The sequence below is a fragment of the Vipera ursinii genome (assembly GCF_947247035.1).
Source record: "Vipera ursinii genome assembly, chromosome: 1".
NCBI classification, from domain to species: domain Eukaryota; kingdom Metazoa; phylum Chordata; class Lepidosauria; order Squamata; family Viperidae; genus Vipera; species Vipera ursinii.
The window spans coordinates 12,957,652-12,982,765 of NC_139512.1; the positions used below are offsets into that span (position 1 = coordinate 12,957,652).

Genomic DNA, 25,114 nt, shown 5'->3' on the forward strand with positions numbered 1-25,114 from the left:
GTGTGTTCAGCTTGCCAGGCGACTCTTCCTATATATTTTTTTTTAAATCCCATTTATATCCTGCCCTTTTTCCGAAGACTCAGGGCGGCTTACAATCTAAAGCACAAATCAAATGTGCTTAGCAGTAGCCTTCATTCTATGTATATGCCTGCTTATTAGGGCTTTCGCCCCCCCCCCAAGCGGCATTATTACAAAGTCAGCTTAATTGCCCCCAACAATCTGGGTCCTCATTTTACCTACCTCAGAAGGATGGAAGGCTGAGTCAACCTTGAGCCTGGTGGGACTCGAACCTGCACTAATGGCAGGCAGCTGGTGTTACTTAAGGAGGCCTCAGCCCACTGCTCCACCAAGGCACCAATATTTTTGTAAATGATGTTGGGAATTGGAAAGACAAGTTAAGTAGGATGCTCGTTTTTTGTCTCCCAATCTCTAATGATTCTCCTGGCTGCTCTATAATCCATTTTGTTAGATCTTCTTTCTTATAATAATAATAAGTTGGAAGGGACCTTGGAGGTCATCGAGTCCAACCCCCTGCTCAGGCAGAAACCTTCAGGCAAATGGCTGTCCAGTCTCTTCTTAGAAACTTCCAGTGTTGGAGCATTCACCGCTTCTGGAGGCAGGTTGTTCCACTGGTTAATTGTTCTAACTGTCAGGAAGTTTCTCCTTAGTTCTAGGTTGCTTCTCTCCTTGACTATCTTCAAGTTTGTTTGGAAGCCCTGTAAAATAAAATTATCTTTTCCATTTCCATTGTTGTAGCAAAATAAAATTATCTTTTCCATTTCCATTGTTGTAGCAAAATAAAATTATCTTTTCCATTTCCATTGTTGTAGCAAAATAAAATTATCTTTTCCATTTCCAATGTTGTAGCAAAATCTTGTAAGTTTTCTTTCTCTTCTGAAAAAAACTCTTGCATGGAGAGAAGCCTGCTAAGATACTATGGGATATGATGATGCGCTTTTTTTAAACTTGGAAATTGATTTTGGCTTCTTGCTAAGTGCGATAAGGTGCTGACAGATCTTTTATGAAAGGGTTTCAACAGTTCTACAAGAAAGCACCCTTTTAAAAACTGAAAAACATTTTCTGGATATTTCTGTGGGAAAAATAACACAGAATGGAAATGTTTTCACAGTTAGCACATAGGATTAGAAAACTTATCAAATCTGAGCCCCTCCGTAGAATAATAATTTATTAAATTTATATGCTGCCTGACTCCCATCAACTAAAACGGCTCAGAGGTTCTGAGCTGGCCTCGACCTGTTGCAATGATTGGATTTGATCTGGAGAATGAGCATGGATTTTATGGCGCAAGAAGGCATACGGTTTGAGTGAAATTTGGAAATCTGCAGTGGAGGCGGTGCACTGTATTAACAAAGTGTTTGCGTGGGCACTCGCCTTCTAGTCAGCGTTGACTCTGCCTGGCTCTGCCCCCCGTTTTTTTTTTTTGTTGCAAAATTTCAGAAGTGGTTGCCATTACTTCCTTCCTAGGGCTGAAAGTTGTTTTTTTTTAATCCCATTTATATCCCGCCCTTCTCCGAAGACTCAGGGCGGCTTACAATCTAAAGGACAAACCAATGTGCTTAGCAGTAGCCTTCATTCTATGTATATGCCTGCTTATTAGGGCTTTCGCCCCCCCCAGCGGCATTATTACAAAGTCAGCTTAATTGCCCCCCAACAATCTGGGTCCTCATTTACCTACCACGGAAGGACGGAAGGCTGAGTCAACCTTGAGCCTGGTGGGACTCGAACCTGCACTAATTGCAGGCAGCTGGTGTTACTTAAGGAGGCATTAGCCCACTGCTCCACCAAGGCTCTTGGTGACTGATCCAAGGCCACCCGCCTGGATTCCTGCCCAGGACAGGACTAGAACTCGTGATCTCCTAGTTTCTAGCCTGTTGTTTTAACTACTAAACTAAATCAACTGTCGATATGGCATTAGTGTTCCTAAAAGAAAAATTAACACAGCAAGTGTGCCCCGTTGAGCACAAAGCCTCAAAAACTTCCGTTTCCCTGGAGTAAACTGCAGGAAGTTTCCATAGAACTACCTGTTCCACAGAACAGATAGGTGTGATAGGGAAGGAAACAGCCCCAAGTGAACAGGTTGTGGTGTGGAATTTCCTTTTAATCCCAAAGATTATGGCCACTAAATACTATTTATAGATAACTTTCTAGGGGAATGATGCGACTCGGTACTTTTTTTAAAAAAATTATTATTTCAGGAAACAATTCGGAAATTCCTTTGTAGGAATGTCTGAGCTACCAGCCAAAAAATTACTAGGTGAGGAATAAGAGGATTGTGTGCTACAATACAGCATGATAGGTTTGGGTTTTAGGGCTTGTTTTTCTCTAGAAAAGGGAAGCGGTGGCTCAGTGGGTTAGGATGCTGAGCCTGTTGATCAGAAGGCCGGCAGTTTGGCGGGTCGAATCCCGAGTGCCGCGTAACAGAGTGAGTGCCTGTTACTCATCCCAGCTTCTGCCAACCTAGCAGTTCGAAAGCACGTAAAAATGCAAGTAGAAAAATAGGGAGCACTACGGTGGGAAGGTAACGGCGTTCCGTGCGCCTTTGGTGTCTAGTCATGCCGGCCACATGACCACGGAGACGTCCTCGGACAAGCGCTGGCTCTTCGGCTATGAAACGGAGATGAGCACCGGCCCCTAGAGTCGGAAACGACTAGCACCCATGTGCGGGGGAACCTTTACCTTTACCTTTCTCTAGAAAGGTCTATAGCAGGGGTGTCAAACTGCCTGCCCGCGGGCCAGATGCATCATAGAGAAACGGCACCCACCCCATTGCCAGCAATGGGGGAAAAAAGTCAACGATACGTTGCGTCACGTGACGTTGCGAGTTTGACACCCCTGGTCTATAGAGAACGTAGTGCTAAGTCAACAGATGTACACTCTATTCAAGTAGTCCTTCGTTTACAACCACAATTCAGCCCAAAAATCCTGTTGCTAAGCAAGGCAGTTGTTAGTGAGTTGTGCCTCATTTTAAAACAAAGATGATCAGTGGGCTGGAGGGTAAAACATACAAAGAACGGTTGCTGGAATTGGGCATGTCTACTCTAATGAAGAGAAGGACGAGGGGGGACATGATAGCAGTGTTCCAATATCTCAGGGGCTGCCCCAAAGAAGAGGGAGTCAAGCTATTCTCCAAAGCACCTGAAAGCAGGACAAGAAGCAACGGATGGAAACTAGTCAAGGAGAGAAGCAACCTGGAACTGAGGAGAAACTTCCTGACAGTGAGAACAATTCACCAGTGGAACAACCTGCCTCCAGAAGCTGTGAATGCTCCAACACTGGAAGTTTTTAAGAAGAGACTGGACAGCCATTTGTCTGAAATGGTATAGGGTTTCCTGCTTGAGCAGGGGGTTGGACTAGATGACCTCCAAGGTCCTTTCCAACTACTACTAATACTTATTATTATTATTATTATTATTATTATTATTGTTGTTGTTGTTGTTGTTGTTGTTGTTGTCTTTTTTGCAACAGTTAAGTGAAACTGCAGTTATTAAGTGAATCATGCACTCATTAAGCAAGTCTGGCTTCCCCCATGACTTTGCTTGTTGGAAGCCAGCTGGAACGTTACAAATGGTGATCACGTGACCCCGAACAGGGCAGCCGTCATAAATATGTGCCAGTTGCCAAGCATCCGAATTCTAATCATGACCATGGAGATGCTGCCACACTGGAAAAATACGAAAAACGGTCCTGTCCTTTTTTTCACCGCTGTTATGATTTGAATGGTCGCTAAATGAATGGTTGCAAGTCAAGGGCTATGGGCATCAGAAAAGCCGAAACTCCAGTTGCTAAATGTCTTCCTGTACAATGTGAAATGAAATTTACACAAAAGGCATCTACTGCTAACTAGTAGACACCTGTGGCTATGTTCTGCTACACTAAAACCATACTTTTTTGCTCCTTAAAACCTTCCCCTTTATAGCAGAAACACTCAAAAGGCTTGAAAATTACATCCCTAAGCTAACTCCGAAGGGACGTGGTGGCTCAGTGGGTTAGGACGCTGAGCTTGTCGATCAGATGGTCGGCAGTTTGGCGGGTCGAATCCCGAGTGCCGCGTAGCAGAGCGAGCGCCTGTTATTCGTCCCAGCTTCTGCCAACCTAGCAGTTCGAAAGCACGTAAAAATGCAAGTAGAAAAATAGGGACCACTCCGGTGGGAAGGTAACAGCGTTCCATGCGCCTTTGGCGTCTAGTCATGCCGGCCACATGACCACGGAGACGTCCTCGGACAAGCGCTGGCTCTTCGGCTTTGAAACGGAGATGAGCACCGGCCCCTAGAGTCGGAAACGACTAGCACGCATGTGCGGGGGAACCTTTACCTTTACCTTTTAAGCTAACTCCATAAGCAGACAGGCAGCTGGATCCACTGAATATGAGCCAAGGGTTAGAGATGCTGTCATAGTGTATTGCACAAATTGGTATGTTGCATTTCAACTTCTGCAAAGTGGTCCTGTATTGCAGTGTTTGTGTATGTGTGTGTGTGTGTGTATTAAAAAACTGCTCTGTTTTGTTTTGTCTCTGAATTGCCTGCGTAATGTGGCATATTGCCCATTGTGTACGTGTGTGGGTTTTGTTTCAAGATACCTATTATATTATGAAGCTCTCCAAGCTCATACTTAAAGCGTCCTGTATTGTTTTCTGGGAAATAGTTTACTCACAGGCCTTTGGGATTTGTTTGTTGCTGTTCCTTACTTTGAAACAAAGACCTGAACTGTTCTGTTGGCCAAAATGTAGTTAACTGGCAAGTCTTGTTTTCTTGATTTCAAATAAGAATGGGAAAGTCTTGGAGGGAAGCCGTGGTGCCAGTACAGTTTGCACTTTGTGCCAATCCTAAGTTGGTTTACTGCCTTTTTTGTTCTTGTTCTTCAACAACTCATGGGTCCAGGGCTGGAATTAACAAGCTTCATGGAAAGAATTGGGGAAGATTCTTACCAGGGTATAAATTCAGATCAAGTTGTGTTGGGTTAGTTCTTTGCTGCAATCCAAAATATAGCTTTTCTCCTGGCCCCGTTTAAAGTTAAAAGGTTTAAAGTTAAACGGGTATGTTTTCTCATTCCAAACAACTAGAATTGGGAGGTGGGGCTATTTTTTCATTTGAAAGATAGCCAGAGTAGCAACCTTCAAGCATTGCAGAACATAATCTCTATTCATCACCCTCCAAAACAGTTTGATTTCAAACCCAATTCAGATAAGTGTGTTTAGTTTGCGTATTTGCCGTGATGATAAAACGGAACTTGTATCTATTTATATAGATTTTTGCGTTCCACTTTACAGCATGGTGACTCGGCTGATGGTTGTTATAAAAATGGTTGTAAGTTATGAGTCCGGTCACTTGGTGCCTCGACTTACGACCCCGATGACTTACAATCAAAATTCCAGGCTCCGTTGTGGTCATAAGTAGGTGCTAAGTAAGAATTGTGGGAGATGTAGTGCCAGCCCAACTCTGATCGCTTTTAGGTTTTCTTATCCACGTTGTAGGGCTGGAATTCATTGCAGACTTAATCATAATCATAATAGTGAAGTTGGAAGGGACCTTGGAGGTCATCTAGCCCAACCCCCTGCTCTGGCAGGAAACCCTATACCATTTCAGACAAATGGCTGTCCAGTCTCTTCTTAAGAACTTCCAGTGTTGGAGCATTCACAGCTTCTGGAGGCAGGTTGTTCCACTGGTTAATTGTCCTCCCTGTCAGGAAATTCCTCCTTAGTTCTAGGTTGCTTCTCTCCTCGATGAGTTTCCATCCGTTGCTCTTGTCCTGCCTTTTGACACTTCATGTGTCAGAGTTGCTTTTCTAATATATCTTACCTAAAATTCAGCTTTTTTTTTGTATTATGATTTCTGAAAATAGCTAGAAAACAATGACTCTCACCTCAGCTGACTCTGGGCTTCCCCTGTTTCCTTAAAGAACAGATGAGGAAATCAGATCCCTTGCATTACGCCGTAAACTATCTGTCCGTCTTTTAACATGCCAAAAGCGACTCTTTGGCCTAACTCAGGGATGGCGAACCTTTTAGAGACCGAGTGCCAAGACTGCAACCCAAACCCACTTACGTCTCGTTGGGTGCCAGGTGGGCGTGGCCTATTGGGTGGGTGTGGCTGCAGTGGTAACGGCAGACTGGATGGGACTAAAAAGTTCAGTCAATCAGTTCCAACTTTGCAAGATGAGAAGTTTTTATTTTATTTTTATTTTAATCCCATTTATATCCCGCCCTTCTCCGAAGACTCAGAGCGGCTTACAATCTTAGCAGTAGCCTTCATTCTATGTATATGCCTGCTTATTAGGGCTTTCACACACACACACCCCAAGCGGCATTTTTACAAAGTCAGCTTAATTGCCCCCAACAATCTGGGTCCTCATTTTACCTACCTGGGAAGGATGGAAGGCTGAGTCAACCTTGAGCCTGGTGGGACTCGAACCTGCACTCATCGCAGGCAGCTGGTGTTACTTAAGGAGGCATTAGCCCACTGCTCCACCAAGGCTCCAGTTGAAATTGATTGATTGAACTTTTTTTTTTTTGCACACGGCAGCGGAGGCCTAAAGCGGAAAAGTTTTATAAAACCCAGCTGAAGGCCTAGGACTGGGGCGTGCCCACAGAGGGGGCACCTCTGCGTGCTACCTGTGGCACGCGTGCCATAGGTTCGCCACCACGGGTCTAACTCATGCTAAGCCAGAATTCCCTTAACTAAAGTTTGTTGAATTATGCTGTAAGTTACGGCTTGCAGAAAGGCAGGTGTCAAGCAATAATATTCTATGTTTTTATGATTTGTCCTCTGTATAAATCCTAGTCTCGGTTTTGATTGCTTAAAGAAGTGCTGGTGGCATAACTTGCTCCATCCTTGCTATTTCAGGCTTCTCCAAAAGTGCATCGAAGTTCTGAGGAGAAGGAGAAACTCAAGCTACAAAGGGTGAGATGACTCCGCTGACTAACTGAATTCGCTTGATGACAACTGAAAGTATTCAGGCCTTAGAAAGCGACGTGGAAGGCAGCATTAAGTGGTTTTAATGACAATATCTCTTTGATCATCACTGAAGCAGCCTGAGGGGGGGGTGCTTTGATTTTTGTTTTTTTGTAAAGCTTTCACGAAAGCCCACTAAAATTTGAGCTACTTTAATTATCAGTCACCATCCTGGAGAAGAATTATCTCTGGTTGCTAAGAGATGATGGCACATAACCAGTTACTTTGGCACTCTGGCTGTCCAAGCCCAGAAGCCCGAGAAATATCTGCTTTAATCAGTAACAGACATTTTCTATTTATTTGAGGTCTGAAGTGCTTGTCCCACCCCATTTTTCAGGCACGCGCCTCCCTAATTTTAAATATTGTCCACCGCAACAGCTCGGCAGAGCTACCTGCAGGCAGAAAAAGCCCTAGTTTCTTATCTATGCCAACATCTCCAGCCAGGCCAGAAAAGATCTAAATTCCGTGGAAGATGATCTTAAATCAGATGGAATGTGGCCTGACTTAAAAGGCCTTTTCCATCATCTCATATCTTCCAGGTATTCATGGATAAAATACTTGGCAATATCCAGAGATATTGGGACATCACCTGTTTTAGTCTGTTTGGGGGGTTGGCTGTTCTAGTGTTTGGATGCTGTAATTGCCAATCAAAGCAAGACACCTGCTAAACCAGGAGTAGGCAAGCTTGGCTCTTTGATGACTCGTGGACTTCAACTCCCAGAATTCCTGAGCCAGCCACACTGAGGGGAAACGGAGAGGTTTCCATGCTGAGCCATGCTGGCTCAGGAATTCTGGGAGTTGAAGTCCACGAGTCATAAAGGAGCCAAGGTTGCCTACCCCTGGCCTAGGCTGCTTTATGACTCATGGACTTCAACTCCCAGAATTCCTGAGCCAGCCATGCCGAGGGGAAAGGGAAAGGTTTCCAAGCTGAGCCATGCCTGGCTGAGGAATTCTGGGAGATGAAGTCCAGGAGTCATCAAAGAGCCAAGCTTGCCTACCCCTGTCCTAATCTGACTGCTTTGTGTAAAGAAAAGACAGTTGTTTCTGTTTGAAACCATTGATGGGCCTCTTGCTAGAAATGGAAAGAAATGAAGATTTAATTTTGGGATTTGATGGCCCGCACTGTTTATGATTATAGAGACACTGCATTGTTGGTTTTAGAGTAAGAGGTCAATGTATTTTACATCTGTCTCTGTACCGAAGAAAGTGTGTGTGTGTGTGGGGGGGGTATTTATTTCCTTTTCCTTTTTTCTTCTTTTGCACTCCTGGTTTTGCTTGCTTTTTAACCTCTGTTTTGCTTTTTTGTATCTTATCTCTTGCCAAAACTTAATACATTTTTTTTAAAGCAAGATGCCTCCTTCTTGAGGATACTACAGAAACAATTATTTGGGGAGTGAGGGTGGGGTTGGAAGGACAGGCTGGAATGAACTTCAGAGTGAAAACTTCCTCCTATGAGAGTGATGGGGTTAAGAATATCTTTAGTGTTGCACCAGAAATCAAAATCTGTAACCCCTTTTAAAGTTACTTAATTATTTCTTTGTTTCAATGTTAACAAAGTGGCAAGTGTTGGTCTGAGTCTTCCCTACCTTCCAGCTACAGTAGCCATGTTACTTCCCACAGCTGTAAAAACAGGGAGAATTTTTCAAAAAATAGCAAACCAGGAAAAGATTTGAGGGTGGCAACTATGCCAATGCTTCTTTCAAGATCCCCCAGTGTCAATAGAATTTCATTTGAAATTTGAAGGGCAGGTACTTTTAAAAAGAGGACAGAGGGAATAGGTGAGTTTGTGTGAGTTTAAACCTTTCCATTGGGTTACGGTATAGGACAGGGGTAGGCAACCTTGGCTCTTTTATGACTCATGGACTTCAACTCCCAGAATTCCTGAGCCAGCCTGGCTCAGCTTGGAAACCTCTCCCTTTCCCCTCAGCGTGGCTGGCTCAGGAATTCTGGGAGTTGAAGTCCACAAATCTTAAAGCGGCCTAGGCCTAGGCCAGGGGCAGGCAGTCCTTCGGGAGAAGGGCGGTATATAAATCAAATAAATAAATAAATAAATAAACCTTGGCTCTTTTATGACTCATGGACTTCAACTCCCAGAATTCCTGAGCCAGCCTGGCTCAGCTTGGAAACCTCTCCCTTTCCCCTCAGCGTGGCTGGCTCAGGAATTCTGGGAGTTGAAGTCCACAAATCTTAAAGCGGCCTAGGCCTAGGCCAGGGGCAGGCAGTCCTTCGGGAGAAGGGCGGTATATAAATCAAATAAATAAATAAATAAATAAACCTTGGCTCTTTTATGACTCATGGACTTCAACTCCCAGAATTCCTGAGCCAGCCTGGCTCAGCTTGGAAACCTCTCCCTTTCCCTCAGCGTGGCTGGCTCAGGAATTCTGGGAGTTGAAGTCCACGAGTCATAAAAGAGCCAAGGTTGCCTACCCCTGGTATAGGGTTTCCTGCCTGAGCAGGGGGTTGGACTAGATGACCTCCAAGGCACCTTCCAACTCTGTTATTCTGCTATCTATAATGTGGAAAGTTTTATTCATTCAGTCTATGAACATGCAGGTAATTCCCACTTAATGACCACCTGTTCAGTGGCCAGAGTTAAAACAGCACTGAATGAAGAGAATTGCATCCATTCCTCTAAGTTCTGCCCGTTGCACCACCCACACAGTTAGGCAAACAAAATTTGGGCCTGGCTGCATTTACGACTGCCTGGCCCGTCTCCCCGAGCTGACTTGCTTCATTCTCCATCTGATTTCCCTCCGTTGGGCTCACCATCCTGGTCACGCAGAGGGGAGGAGCTTGGGAAACATATACAGGCAGTCCTCGACTTAACGACCGCAATTGGGGTCAGAATTTCCACTGCTTAAGCAAGGCCGTTAAGCGAGCCATGCTTGATTTTATGACTCGCCGTGGTTGTTAACTGAATCACACGTTTCTTAAGCCAATCCAGCTTCCTCCGTTGTCTTGGCATATTGGAAGGCGGCTGGGAAGGCCGCAAATGGTGATCACGTGACCCCCGGGATCTTGCAGTTGTTACAAACGGATCCTGGTTGCCAAGTACCCAGGTTTGGATGATCATGTAACCGTGGCTGTAAGTCTGAGGACTGGCGATAAGTCACATTTTTCAGTGCAGTCGCAACACTGAACGGTCGCTAAACAGATGGTTGTCAATTGAGGACTACCTGTGACCCATCAACACATATTGCACTGCTTGACCGTGGGGGAACGTGACAAGAATTCCTCCTAAAGACACTTCTGGGGTTTCTCTCTCTCTCTCTCTTGTTTTTTTTTCTTAAAAAGGACCAAGAACGCGCCGAAAAACTTCAGAAACTGCAAGCTGAACAGGAGGAGAAGAGACAGCTGAAAAAGGAAGCCAAGGCTGCCAAAGAACGTGCCCGCGAGGAGGCGAAGAGGAAGAAAGAAGAAGAGAAGGAGCTGAAGGATAAAGAAAGGAGAGAGAAAAAGGAGAAGGACGAAAAGGAGAAAGCTGAAAAACAACGGGCGAAAGAGGAAAAACGGAAAGAGAGACAGGAAGCTCTGGAGTAAGTGAATGATCACGTGGGATGGCCAATCAACACAGCTTTCCCTTGCTCTGATATGCTCTGGGGGTTTCGCTAGCTGGACTTGGCTGCTCTTGATAGGATCGTATTCTACAGATTGGCTGCTTTGCTTTAATGCTGCTCAGAGTACCATTGACGAGGACCCTTCCTTCCTTCCCTCCCTCCTCTTCCTTCCTTCCTTCCCTCCTCTTCCTTCCTTCCTTCCCTCCCTCCCTCCCTCCCTTCTTCCTTCCTTCCCTCCTTCCTTCCTTCCTTCCCTCCCTCCCTTCTTCCTTCCTTCCTTCCTTCCCTCCTTCCCTCCCTCCCTCCCTCCCTCCTTCCTTCCTTCCCTCCCTCCCTCCCTCCCTCCCTCCTTCCTTCCTTCCTTCCCTCCTTCCCTCCCTCCCTCCCTCCCTCCTTCCTTCCTTCCTTCCCTCCCTCCCTCCCTTCTTCCTTCCTTCCTTCTCTCCCTCCTCCCTCCCTTCCTTCCTTCCTTCCCTCCCTCCCTCCTTCCTCCCTCCCCCCTCCCTCCCCCCTCCCTTCCCTCCTTCCTTCCTTCCTTCCTTCCTTCCTTCCTTCCTTCCTTCCTTCCTTCCTTCCTTCCCTCCCTCCCTCCCTCCCTCCCTTCTTCCTTCCTTCCCTCCCTCCCTCCCTTCTTCCTTCCTTCCTTCCTTCCTTCCCTCCTTCCCTCCCTCCCTCCTTCCTTCCTTCCTTCCCTCCCTCCCTCCCTTCTTCCTTCCTTCCTTCTCTCCCTCCTCCCTCCCTTCCTTCCTTCCTTCCCTCCCTCCCTCCTTCCTCCCTCCCCCCTCCCTCCCCCCTCCCTTCCTTCCTTCCTTCCTTCCTTCCTTCCTTCCTTCCTTCCTTCCCTCCCTCCCTCCCTCCCTTCTTCCTTCCTTCCTTCCCTCCCTCCTCCCTCCCTTCCTTCCTTCCCTCCCTCCCTCCTTCCTCCCTCCCCCCTCCCTCCCCCCTCCCTTCCCTCCTTCCTTCCTTCCTTCCTTCCTTCCCTCCCTCCCTCCCTCCCTCCCTCCCTCCCTCCCTCCCTTCTTCCTTCCTTCCCTCCCTCCCTCCCTTCTTCCTTCCCTCCTTTCCTCCCTCCTTCCTTCCTTCCTTCCCTCCTTCCTCCCTCCCCCCTCCCTCCCCCCTCCCTTCCCTCCTTCCTTCCTTCCCTCCCTCCCTCCCTCCCTTCTTCCTTCCTTCCTTCCCTCCCTCCCTCCCTCCCTCCCTCCCTTCTTCCTTCCTTCCTTCCCTCCCTCCCTCCTTCCTTCCTTCCTTCCTTCCTTCCCTCCCTCCCTCCCTCCCTTCTTCCTTCCTTCCCTCCCTCCCTCCCTCCCTTCTTCCTTCCTTCCTTCCCTCCTTCCCTCCCTCCCTCCTTCCTTCCTTCCTTCCTTCCCTCCCTCCTCCCTCCCTTCCTTCCTTCCTTCCCTCCCTCCCTCCTTCCTCCCTCCCCCCTCCCTTCCCTCCTTCCTTCCTTCCTTCCTTCCTTCCTTCCTTCCTTCCTTCCTTCCTTCCTTCCCCAAGGTGTGAGGTCTGATCTGTGCTCCACTGCCATTTGCTATCCAGTCGTGATGGATATTTCCAAGGCTGCCTTTCGGATCTCTTGATCGTACGATGGATTTGAATTAGAAATTCAGATGGAAGCTTTTCGCACAAAAAGTGCCTTTTAAACAAAGGATCTGCGAAATGTTCCTGGACTGGAACACCCTTACCCCGTGTTTTGGGGTGTGGAGGAGACTAACTGAGTCATGTTTGAATACTCCTGATGCTGGGGCGTGTTTTTTTTTTTGTTTGGTTTTGTTTTTTTGTAAACCCCGGATTATATTTTCCTAAACCTGGGCTTTATTTTGAAGGGCAAAATTAGAAGAGAAAAGAAAAAAAGAAGAAGAAAAACGCTTAAAAGAGGAAGAGAAGGTAAAAATAGCAGCACTTTTTTTGTTGTTGTTCTGTTTCAGCTAGAACGCAGAGCTCGAAAAGACGTGTTTCTGACCTCACACAATGTTTGCCTTCTCTGTGTTAGAGGAGGCTTTGTTTGCAATGATGTTCTTCATCTCATGGATTGTAACCTATAATCTTGTCAATTTTCTGATTCTAGCGTCTCAAAGCAGAAAAGGCTGAAATCACCCGGTTCTTTCAAAAACCAAAAACCCAACCTGCTCCAAAAGTAAGTCTTCTAATCATTTTTGTATACCATTGAGGTGTTTAAAACTATTAGTGTTTTTCCTGGCTGGTTGTTGTTAGCTGCGAAGTCGTGTCCGACCCATCGCGACCCTATGGACAACATTCCTCCAGGCCTTCCTGTCCTCTACCATCTTCTGGAGTCCATTTAGGCTCACGCCTACTGCTTCAGTGACTCCATCCAGCCACCTCCTTCTCTGTCGTCCCCTTCTTCTCTTGCCCTCAACCTTTCCCAGCATGAGGCTCTTCTCCAGTGAGTCTTTCCTTCTCATTAGGTGGCCAAAGGATTTGAGTTTTAGCTTCAGGATCTGGCCTTCTAAAGAGCAGTCAGGGTGGATCTCCTCTAGGACCGACCGGTTTGATCGCCTTGCAGTCCAAGGGACTCGCAGGAGTCTTCTCCAGCACCAGAGTTCAAAGGCCTCAATTCTTTGGCGCTCAGCCTTTCTTATGGTCCAGCTTTCACTGCCATACATTGCAACTGGGAAGACCATCGCCTTGACTATACGCACTTTTGTTGACAGGGTGATGTCTCTGCTTTTTAGTGTGCTGTCTAGATTTGCCATGGCTTTCCTCCCCAGGAGCAAGCGTCTTTTAATTTCTTGGCTGCAGTCCCCATCCTGGCTAACACCATAAAATACCTGAACTAGAAGGTCATTGTGAGGTTTGGAAACTATTAACAATTGTGTGCCAAAATAGCACGAATATTGCAATGTAGCTAAAATAAGAGGAATTAAGAGGCTGCGGGCCCATGTCCCCACACTCCGAATTTAATTTAATTTAATTTAATATTTGCATTTGTATACCGCCCTTTCCCTGAGGACTCAGGGCGGTTTACAGGAAATTAAAATCGAAACATACAAAAGTTAAAACCAATTTAAAAAAGCATTAAATTCACCCTGTAGATTAAAACCCCAATTAAAATTTTCTCCTCAGCCTGGGCCCGAGAGCTCAAAGAGCCAGGTCTTCAGGCCCCGGCGGAATGATCGGAGGTCGGGAGCAGTCCTCAGCTCTACCGGCAGCTGGTTCCAGAGGGCAGGCGCTCCCACTGAGAAGGCCCTATCCCTGGGTGTCACCCGCCGGCAATCTCTCACCGGCGGAATGTTGTATAATAGCCTATTAGCATCTATACTTAATTTAATTATATAACAATCTATAATTCATTTAATTATATAACAATATTTAATTAATTCATTTAATATAATAAATAATTTAATTAAAGACATTTTTTTTAAAAAAAGTCCTCGACCTATGACCATAATTGAGCCCAAAATTTCCATTGCTAAACAAGACAGTTGTTAAGTGAGTTTTGCCCCATTTTATGATCTTTCTTGCCACAGTTATTAAAATGAATCACTGCAGTTGTTAAATTAGTAACATGGTGGTTAAGTGAATCTGGCTTCCCCACTGACTTTGCTCGTCAGAAGGTTGCAAAATGTGGTCAGATGACCCTGGGACATTGCGACCGTCATAAATAGGAACCAGCTGACAGACACCTCCCTCCATAAACACAGGGATGTGGCAACGGCCGTAAGGGTGAAAAATGGTCATGCGTCAGTTTTTTCAATGTGTTTGTCAAGGTTCCGATCGATGAGACCAAATGAATCAGAACTCCGAGGCAGGAAAGTTCCTCAAAGAACATGTTTATTGGGTACTTAATATCGGCACGAACAAAAGCGAAACCAGATCTAAACATCCCCCCCCAAAGAATCAAAGTAAATACAATGTAACAATTCCCACCCCTCGACTCATGCTGTCCAATAGCACAATTTGGGGGGCTTTCTGACTAAGTAATCCTCTCTCTCCCCTCCGGTATGGGAATGATCTTTTGTTCCCACAAGATTTGCTCAATGTTGTATACAAAATACAAATACAAAATACATAAATGGCTGCAGCCAGGTTCGTTGTAAAGTTGACAAGCGTTATAACTTCGAACGATCACTAAACAAATGGTTGCAAGTCGAGGACTACCTGTAAGCATCATGTAACTATCGTCCACAACTATTCCCTTCGCAGACACCAGGGGAGGTAGTTTGTCTCATTCAGACGAGATACTGCGAAACCTCCTCCCATTACGCTGACAGAGTCCATGTTGCCTGCTACCATCACAAACCACAAGCCCTAACTCCTCTGGCTCTAGGTCACGCTCTCACTGGGTTTCTCCTCTCTCTGGGCCCATTACCTGTCGGAACATGCACAGTCTTATTGTGCGAGATAACCCAGGAGTAAACACAGTAAACAGTGGTCTTTAGTAAATGGTGGTTTGTCTTACACTATCTACAATATCATACACCAGGAACAGTATACATACACGTGCTAATACAGCAGGATCCAACAAACCACAGTTACAGCAGGAAACGGAAGAGAGAGAACACAGCAGCAGAGCCTTCCCTTTTGTAAAAAGGCTCTTAAAGGGATGCAGACCCTGCTGGGTCATTCCCATTATTACCTCTTAAATTACATAAGATGGTTAGCTGTTAAATCAGTATGAATGTTTCATTACCAGGCTAGGTAACATCTTTAGCGGAGTTTGGAGTGTGTCAGTGTCGGTGTTGTTCCGTTTACAAGGGTTTCAGGTGTGGGTGTGTAACATATATTTTTTGGAAGTGTGTGGTTTTTCTGGGCTTCAAAGATGAGACTTCCATCCCAGGTTATGAACAGCGTGATAAAGTTGGCCTCTTGTTTTCAGACTCTTGCGGGCTGGTGTGGAAAGTTTGCTCCCTTTGAGATCAAGGAGAACATGGTCCTCGCTCCGCTTTGCCGGGTGCCCTTCGATCAGGACCTCTCCGACCGAATAGACCGGTCCATGCAAGAGCAGAGCTGTGACATTTCTTTCTTGGAAGAACTGAAGAGTCGGGATCCTAGGAAATCGGAGCCCACCCTTGTCTGCAGCCCCGATGCTGACGGGATTAACAGGTGAGTTAACCTTCCTGGAATGGAGGTCTGTCCTGGAACAGACGTGGCTTTAACGAAACACTTTGGATAAAAATAACGGTTCAAAAAGGGCAATAGCCATAGCACTTAGGCTTACCGTATATATACCACTTGACAGTGCTTTACAGCCCTCTCTAAGCAGAGTCAGCCTCTTCCCCCCACCCCCAAACAATCTGGATCCTCATTTTACCGACCTCAGAAGGATGGAAGGCTGAGTCAACCTTGAGCCGGTCATCATCAAACTGCTGGCAGTGGGCAGAGTCAGCCTTCAATACTGCATTCTAGCCACTGCGTCTCTGTGGGCTACCAGATAAGCACTCCTGGGATTTAAGGAGGGTGAGGTCTCCATCACTTCCTCCTCAAAGGGACTCCATGCCAGCCACTCTCTTAACTCCACCCCCCGACTTCAGTTGCTGGTTCCACCACAGGCCGTGATGCTTAGGGTGGAAAGGCAAGCCCGGAGACGTGCCGCCTTCTTCCATTGGAGCATCACGGCTTCTCTAACCTGGCACAAATGAATAGCAATAGCACTTAGACTTATATACCGCTTCACAGTGCTTTACAGCCCTCTCTAAGCAGAGTCAGCCTCTTCCCCCCCCCCCCCCAGACAATCTGGGTCCTCATTTTACCGACCTCAGAAGGATGGAAGGCTGAGTCAACCTTGAGCCGGTCAGGATCAAACTGCTGGCAATCAGCAGAGTAGCCTGCAATACTGCGCTCTAACCACTGCGCCACCACAGCTGCTGTTCCTATAGGGATTTGTAACCCAGAGTAGGAATAAATGGGCAACTTTCTCAATCAACACAGGGGGGAAAAGGTGCCTTCTCAAGGCTCTATCTTGGCCCTGTTCATAATTTATCTTGACTTAAATGTGGGCTACTTGAAAGTGAGGTCGAGTAGTGAAAAACCAGATGTGTTTGTAAAAAAAAGCTCCAGATTGGTCTAGTGGCTTACAAGGGTGGTTTAAGTAATAAGCGTACACACAGAGAGGGACGCCCTATTTTTGTGTGTTTTTATATACACATTAGAAGGGACGCGGTGGGTTAGGACACTGAGCTTGTCGATCAGAAGGTCGGCAGTTTGGTGGGTCGAATCCTGAGTGCCGCGTAGCAGAGTGAGCGCCTGTTACTCGTCCCAGCTTCTGCCAACCTAGCAGTTCGAAAGCACGTCAAAATGCAAGTAGAAAAATAGGGACCACTCCGGTGGGAAGGTAACAGCGTTCTGTGCACCTTTGGCGTCTAGTCATGCCGGCCACATGACCACGGAGACGTCCTCGGACAAGCGCTGGCTCTTCGGCTTTGAAACGGAGATGAGCACCGGCCCCTAGAGTCGGAAACGACTAGCATGCATGTGCGGGGGAACCTTTACCTTTACTTTATATACACGTTGGTGACATATCTGTCTGTAATTAATAAGGCAAGAAAACCTGGTGTCACAATGGACAGCTGTTGGGATTGGCAACAGGAAGACCTATTCCTAAAGCTCCTATCAGTCCCTGATAGTGACTGGGTGACTAACCAATTATCAAGGTAGTCCTCAACTTGCAACCATCCGTTTAGTGACCAAAGTTACAACAGCACTGAAAGAAGTGACTTACAGCCCTTTTCCAAACTCGCCATCGTGGCGGCATCCCCACAGTCACGTGATCAGAATTCAGACTCTTGACCGCTGGCTCATATTTACAACAGGTTTCCGTGTCCTGGGGTCACGTGATTCCCCTTTGGCGACTTTCTGACAAGCAAACTGAATAGGGAAGCCAGATTCACTGAACAACCTTCTTAGTAAATGAACAACTGCAGCGATTCACTTAACAGCCCCTCAGATACTGGAACACGGCTATCATGTCTCCCCTATTTCTTCTTTTCTTTAGACATGCCAGTTCCTTAATTCCCTTAACGTTCAAGTTTCATATTTTAAATACATAAAGAAATACGCAAGTTCGCAAAAGCACGCTGTTGTGCAAAAGGCCACAGCTTTTGGTTACCTATATTTCTACAGTAGCCATAAGGCCTGAACTTGATCAACACAATTAATAAAAATTGTCTTTCTCGACAGTGCTCGCAACTGCCCTGCTGTAAGATGGTGTGCTTTGGGATGCACATTAATCCTTAAGTCATCCTGCCCAGATGTTTTCACTGCAGGGGGCCTGACATTTCTGTGCATCCAGTACAGAAAGCTTTAGTTCTCTTCCCCTCTGACTGGTCCCCCTCCGCTTCCCCATTTCTCTTTGATCTGGAGTGCTTTATTTATTTATTTATTTTATTTATTTATTTTAATCCCATTTATATCCCGCCCTTCTCCGAAGACTCAGGGCGGCTTACAAGCTTAGCAGTAGCCTTCATTCTATGTATATGCCTGCTTATTAGGGCTTTCGCACACACCCCAAGCGGCATTATTACAAAGTCAGCTTAATTGCCCCCAACAATCTGGGTCCTCATTTTACCTACCTCGGAAGGATGGAAGGCTGAGTCGACTTTGAGCCTGGTGGGATGCGAACCTGCACTAATTGCAGGCAGCTGGTGTTACTTAAGGAGGCATTAGCCCACTGCTCCACCAAGGCTTTGCAGGACACAGTTTTCCTTAACTTTCGTTCTCTCTCTCTTTTTTTTTTTAATCTGTGACCTCCACCATTTCAATTTTAATCGAAGCCTCTCTACAGAAATGGACAAAAGTCATTCTCTTGTTAGTCAAGCATTATTATCACATTGTGTTTCCCTGAAAAAATATAAGACCGGGCCTTATATTAATTTTTGCTCCAAAAATACACATTAGGGCTTATTTTCCGGCTAGGACTTATATTTGGGGAAATACGGTCCTAAATGCGTCCGTCTGGCTGGCGATCTTAACTGGGGCTTATTTTGGGGGCGGGGTTAATATTACGAGCGTCCTGGGGAAAAAAAATCACATTGGGGTTTATTTTCTGGCTGGGTCTTATTTTCAGGGAAATACGGTAGTGCTAATTATGAGCTTCGTTTTAATGGAGCACAAGGGCGACTTTCAGCTCCATCCAAGACTGAGCACGCTGTTTTTTCGGTTCAACAGCGATGTCGTCATTGTGGGCAGCAGCCAGGCAGAAGATGTGCCTGAAAGGAAGAAATTTGGAAGAATGAAACTACTGCAGTTCTGTGAGAATCATCGGCCTGCCTACTGGGGCACGTGGAACAGGAGGTCTTTCTCAATAAGACCTAGAAACCCTTGGGCCAAAGATACGGTAAGCTCAGAACATTGTTGTTGTTAGCTGCGAAGTCGTGTCCGACCCCTCGTGACCCCATGGACCACGTTCCTCCAGGCCTTCCTGTCTTCTACCATCTTCTGGAATCCATTTAAGCTCACGCCTACTTCTTCAGTGACTCCATCCAGCCACCTCATTCTCTGTCGTCCCCTTCTTCTCTTGCCCTCAATCTTTCCCAGCATTAGGCTCTTCTCCAGTGAGTCCTTCCTTCTCATTAGGTGGCCAAAGGATTTGAGGTTCAGCTTCAGGATCTGGCCTTCTAAAGAGCAGTCAGGGTTGATTTCCTCTAGGACCGACCGGTTTGATCGCCTTGCAGTCCAAGGGACTCGCAGGAGTCTTCTCCAGCACCACAGTTCAAAGGCCTCCATTCTTTGGCGCTCAGCCTTTCTTATGGTCCAGCTTTCACTGCCATACATTGCAACTGGGAAAACCACAGCCTTGACTAGACGCACTTTTGTTGACAGGGTGACGTCTCTGCTTTTTAGTGTGCTGTCTAGATTTGCCATGGCTTTCCTCCCCAGGAGCAAGCGTCTTTTAATTCCTTGGCTACAGTCCCCATCTGTGGTGATCTCAGAACATTACATCCCCTTATTTCAGGGGTCTTCAAACTTGGCCCTTTTATGACTGGTGGACTTCAACTCCCAGAATTCCTCAGCCAGCATGGCTCAGCTTGGAAACCTCTCCCTTTTCCCTCAGCATGGCTGGCTCAGGAATTCTGGGAGTTGAAGTCCACGAGTCACAAAAGAGCCAAGCTTGCCTACCCCTGCCGTACATTCTTCAAACAGGTTAAAAGGACGCTGGGGCCAAGGGGGTATCAATGGAAGGAGGGTAAATCTTATGTGGAAAGAAAGCGTCCCGTGCTGGCTGGGGAATTCTGGGAGTTGAAGTGCACAAGTCTTAAAGTTGCTAAGTTTGGAGAACCCTGGTCTGGAGATCTTGTCCTAAGCCGCAGATTGAATGACAATAAACAGAGTCAGAAGGGACTTGGGAGGCCTTCTAGTCCACCCCCCCACCCCCACCCCTGCTCAAGGTAGGAAACCCTATACCATTTCAGACAAACGGTTCTCCAGCGTCTTCTTAAAAGCCTCCAATAATGGAGCGACCACAACTTCTGGAGGCAAGTCGTTCCACTGGTTAATTGTCCTCACTGTCAGGAAATTCCTCCTTAGTTCCAGGTTGCTTCTCTCCTTGATTAGTTTCCATCCGTTGCTTCTTCTCCTGCCTTCAGGGGCTTTGTAGAATAGGTGGACCCCCCCATCTTCTCTGTGGCAGCCCCTCAGATATTGGGATTCACTGGCTTCTAGGATCCTTTTCAGCTCTTCCGTGTTTCTACCTTTTCAGTCAATGTCTCTCTCCCCACCCACTTTGCCCAGCCCTTGGAGGGTTCTTGCTGAGCTTCCACTGCCTTGCTTCTCCCCCTGCAGAAGCTCCTGGACTATGAAGTGGAGAGCGATGAAGAGTGGGAGGAGGAGGAGCCAGGCGAGTCCCTCTCTCACAGTGAAGGGGTGAGTCTAAGCCTTTCCTGTAACCCAGAAAAGCGCCTCTCCTTCAAAGAGGAGAAAACCGCCCTACGTTGTGACTGACACGGTGAAGAACACAGAAATTGGTCCTCCGCAGCTCCCCTGTCCTGATGCTCTGGAAGAGTGGGGGGCAATTAGCCTCCCCAAGGGGCTGCGTGAGAAGGGGAGTGTTGTGGGGGGCTGTCAGGGAGACAGGCGGTTAGATAGATGGATGGGTAGATAGACCTAGATGATGGATGGATAGATGGATGATAAAAGATAGATAGATAGATAGATAGATAGATAGATAGATAGATAGATAGATAATGGATGGATGGATGGATGGATGGATGATAGATAGATAGACCTAGATGATGGATGGATAGATGGATAGACGGATGATAAAAGATAGGTAGATAGATAGATAGATAGATAGATAGATAGATAGATAGATAGATAGATAGATAGATAATGGGTGGATGGATGGATGGATGGATGGATGGATGGATGGATGGATGATAGATAGACCTAGATGATGGATGGATAGATGGATGATAAAAGATAGATAGATAGATAGATAGATAGATAGATAGATAGATAGATAGATAGATAATGGATGGATGGATGGATGATAGATAGATAGACCTAGATGATGGATGGATAGACAGATGATAAAAGATAGGTAGATAGATAGATAGATAGATAGATAGATAGATAGATAGATAATGGGTGGATGGATGGATGGATGGATGATAGATAGACCTAGATGATGGATGGATAGATGGATAGACGGATGATAAAAGATAGGTAGGTAGGTAGATAGATAGATAGATAGATAATGGATGGATAGATGGATGATAGATAGATAGACCTAGATGATGGATGGATAGACAGATGATAAAAGGTAGGTAGGTAGATATTTATTTATTTATTTATTTATTTTAATCCCATTTATATCCCGCCCTTCTCCGAAGACTCAGGGCGGCTACATTCTAAGCACAAATCAGATAGATAGATAGATAGATAGATAGATAGATAGATAGATAGATAGATAGATAGATAGATAGATAGATTTTAGATTTAGATTTTATTAGATTTATATACCGCCCTTTCCCGAAGGACTCAGGGCGGTTTACAGGGCATATCAATATAAAATACAAAGTTAAAAGAGAATTAAAAGATTAAATTATCTCTGAAAATAAAACCCCAGTTAAAATTCTCAGCCTGGGTCAGAGAGCTCAAAGAGCCAAGTCTTCAGGTCCCGGCAGAAAGAGCGTAGGTCAGGGGCATAGATAGATAGATAGATAGATAGATAGATAGATAGATAGATAGATAGATAGATAGATAGATAATGGATGGATGGATGATAGATAGATAGACCTAGATGATGGATGGATAGATGGATAGACGGATGAGATAGATAGATAGATTATGTAATAGATGATAGATATGAGATGATACATTGATAGATGATAGATGGATAGATAATAGGTAATAGATGATAGATATGAGATAGATATAGATAGACAGACAGATAATAGGTAATAGATGATAGATAAGGGATGGATGGATGGATGATAGACCTAGATGATGGATAGATGGATGATAGATAGATAGATAGATAGATATATGGATGGATGGATGGATGGATGATGGATGGACAGATGATAGATATAGATAGATAGAGGATGGATGGATGGATGATAGATAGACCTAGATGATGGATGGCTAGATGGATAGACAGATGATAGATGGATGGATAGATAGATAGAGGAGAGATGGATGGATGGATGGATGATAGATAGATAGATAGATAGATAGATAGATAGATAGAAGATATAGAGGAGAGATAGATGGATGGATGGACGGATGATAGATAGGTCTGAGCAGTGTGGTGGCCTAGAGGTGAAGACACTCGCCTCCCGCTTGGAAGGTTGAGAGTTCAATCCTAGCTAGCAGCAGATAATCTTGTCCCTGTTTTCCTGTCCTTCAGGATGAGGAAGAAGATGCAGGAGAGGAGGAAGATGAGGACGACGGGTTTTTTGTCCCCCATGGATACCTTTCGGAGGACGAAGGCGTGATTGAAGTAAGTCCCGAAGAGAAGGGGGGGGCGGATTTTCCTAAGGCTAAAAGGCTGGGGAAACGAGCTATTTAGATGTTGATCTACTGGTGACAATGTACTAGTCCTCAGGATTGACCCCTGTCAAAAAGCTGCAACCCAAAGTTAAGAGTTCCCTTATTTTGGAAGATACATTGGGCTTCCGTACTTTACTCAAGGAATAAAATTAAGATTTAAAAAAAACCATAAGCTTTGGTGGATCACATGCGTCAGATACGTGATAGGATTTTGCCGTGTCTGTCTATGTGTGTGTGTGTGTGTGATATACACAACCATTATTGTGGTGGGTGGGGCTGATATTACAGGTAGTCCTCGACTTAACAGTTCATTTAGTGACTGTTCAAAGTTACAACGGCACTGAAAAAAAAGTGAATGACCACTTTTCACACGGCCATTACAGCATCCCCAGGGTCACATAATCAAAATTCAGACGCTTGGCAACTGGCTCCGTGTTTATGACGGTCGCAGTAGTGTCCCGGGAGTCACGTGATCCCCTTTTGCGACCTTCTGACCAGGAAAGTCAATGGGGGGAGAGAAGCCAGTTTCACTTAACAACCGTGTGACTAACTTAACTGCACGTTATGGTTCCGACAGATGAAACCCTTCATCTGTCGGATGAACTTTGAGGCTTTGTTTTACCTTGAAGCATCTTTTATTAGAGTAGCATAATATCGGCACTTACATAATCGAAGCCAAAAACTGAATTCCCCTCCCCTGGGCACCTAGTATCAAAGCTTAATTCCCTCCTCCAATCATAAACCACGTTCCCCAATTAGCTTGAAGGGTGCGGGCTTCCTCTCCAGCTCTCCAGCCCGCCAAATCTTTTATCAGCTCTGGGCTCAGTAACCTTGATTCTCACGCCAGGTTTAGTGTTGTTATGTCTAGCTGGACTCTCATTCACGCCCACCCCCGTCTCCCAGCGTCACCGAACTCGTAAAAGCGAAAGGGGGAAAAGATGGCTACATTTCCATCTGCTGTCAATGCAAAAACATCCAATCTTGGCAGCGTTGACCCTGCCCTGATTCACTTAGCCCAGGGGTAGGCCACCTTGGCTCTTTTATGACTCGTGGACTTCAACTCCCAGAATTCCTGAGCCAGCACAATTCCGGAAGTTGAAGTCCACGAGTCATAAAAGAGCCAAGGTTGCCTACCCCTGACTTAGCCACTCTGGCAAGAAAGGTCGCAAAGTGGGGCAAAGCAAAGTCCATTTGCCTTTGGAGAAGAAGGCAACTTTGGGACAGCGGTGACCTGGATGACCGGGAATTTCCATCAGCTGCTAGAGGAAGCTGGCCGAATCTTTAGAATGCCTTAGTTCAGGGGTCTTCAAACTTGGCCTTTTTATGACTTGTGGACTTCAACTCCCAGAATTACTCAGTCAGTGTGCCTGGCTGAGGAATTCTGGGAGTTGAAGTCCACAAGTCATAAAAGGGCCAAGTTTGAAGACCCCTGCCTTAGTTGTTGATTCGACCTTTCTGTTTCGTGAGTCTGGTGCGAGGCTCAGCCTCTTAAATCTCCCGCCGGGGGAATCAACTCAACTCATCTCTCCCTCCCTCCCTCCCTCCTTATCCAGGAATGCGATCCCGAAAACCACAAAGCTCGCCAAAAGCTGAAAGCCAAGGAGTGGGACGAGCTGATCACCAAGGGGAAGAGGTTCCGCATCTTGCAGCCGGTGAAGATCGGTTGCGTTTGGGAAGGCAAGCAGGACAGCGCCGTCACAGCTGCGGAACTGGGAGTCCTGCAGCAGTTTGCAGCTGCTTTCCTGGAGTCCGGCTTCGGCGAGGAAGACTTGATAGAGAAAAGCAGCAAAAAGAAAACGAAAGACCAGCAAAGTAAGCGGGTGGGCGGGCGGGTGGAGCAAAGAAGGGTGTTTCCTGCCCAGAACAAGTGGGGGGGGGGTCCTTTACGGAAAGTGCAGTGACAATTAATAATAATAAGAAGAAGAAGCTGGAAGGGACCTTGGAGGTCATCTAGTCCAACCCGCTGCTCAGGCAGGAAACCCTCTCTACTATTTCAGGACAAATGGCTGTCCGGTCTCTTCTTAAAGACATAAGACATTGTTCATTTTGGTTTCTTACATTTACTTACCATTTACTTCCTGACGTCAAAGAGAAGGTCTAGAGCAGCCATCAATTTCACAATACCAATACAGGCAGTCCTCGACTTACGCGCCCAAAATTTCTGTCCCTAAGCGAGACGGTTCTGAAGCGAATTCTGTCCCATTTTACGACAACTGCTAAGGGGATTGCTCCGGTTGTTCAGTTAGTAACCCGTTTGTTCAATGAATCCGGCTCTCCCCCCCCCCCCCCACACACACACACCACATTGACTTTGCTTGTTCGAAGGTTGCAACAGGGGGTCACGTGACTCCGGGACACACTGCGACCATCATAAATATGAACCGGTTGCCAAGTGCCATGGCTGGCTGAGGAATTCTGGGAGTTGAAGTCCATGAGTCATAAAAGAGCCAAGGTTGCCCACCCCTGCTATAGACCAACTCTACATACGGTGGAACTACTGGTTTGTACCTTTAGAGGAGGGGTCTTCAAACGTGGCCCTTTCATGATGTGTGGACTTCAACTCCCAGAATTCCTGAGCCAGCCGTGCTGAGGGGAAAGGGAGAGGTTTCCATGCTGAGCCATGCTGACTCAGGAATTCTGGGA

General features: G+C 46.2%; 2 protein-coding genes across 4 annotated transcripts in view; one reads left to right on the top strand and one right to left on the bottom strand.

Annotated features, from left to right (window-relative positions):
- The window catches only part of LOC310632881 (uncharacterized protein), a gene marked incomplete at its 5' end in the record, with an annotated part of 266,672 nt that overhangs the window by 147,640 nt on the left and 93,918 nt on the right, over positions 1-25,114 (bottom strand). The window lies entirely within an intron of this gene.
- Positions 1-25,114, top strand: part of CHAF1A (chromatin assembly factor 1 subunit A) — a 42,985-nt gene that overhangs the window by 10,750 nt on the left and 7,121 nt on the right. For all 3 annotated transcript variants that reach the window (XM_083363369.1, XM_083363368.1, XM_083363367.1), the window contains 9 exons: positions 6,861-6,917; positions 10,263-10,504; positions 12,349-12,409; positions 12,591-12,659; positions 15,360-15,586; positions 18,647-18,815; positions 20,261-20,341; positions 22,329-22,421; positions 24,025-24,283. In XM_083363369.1, the coding sequence (XP_083219495.1) occupies positions 6,861-6,917; positions 10,263-10,504; positions 12,349-12,409; positions 12,591-12,659; positions 15,360-15,586; positions 18,647-18,815; positions 20,261-20,341; positions 22,329-22,421; positions 24,025-24,283 (1,258 nt within the window). The remainder of the gene's footprint in view (positions 1-6,860; positions 6,918-10,262; positions 10,505-12,348; positions 12,410-12,590; positions 12,660-15,359; positions 15,587-18,646; positions 18,816-20,260; positions 20,342-22,328; positions 22,422-24,024; positions 24,284-25,114) is intronic.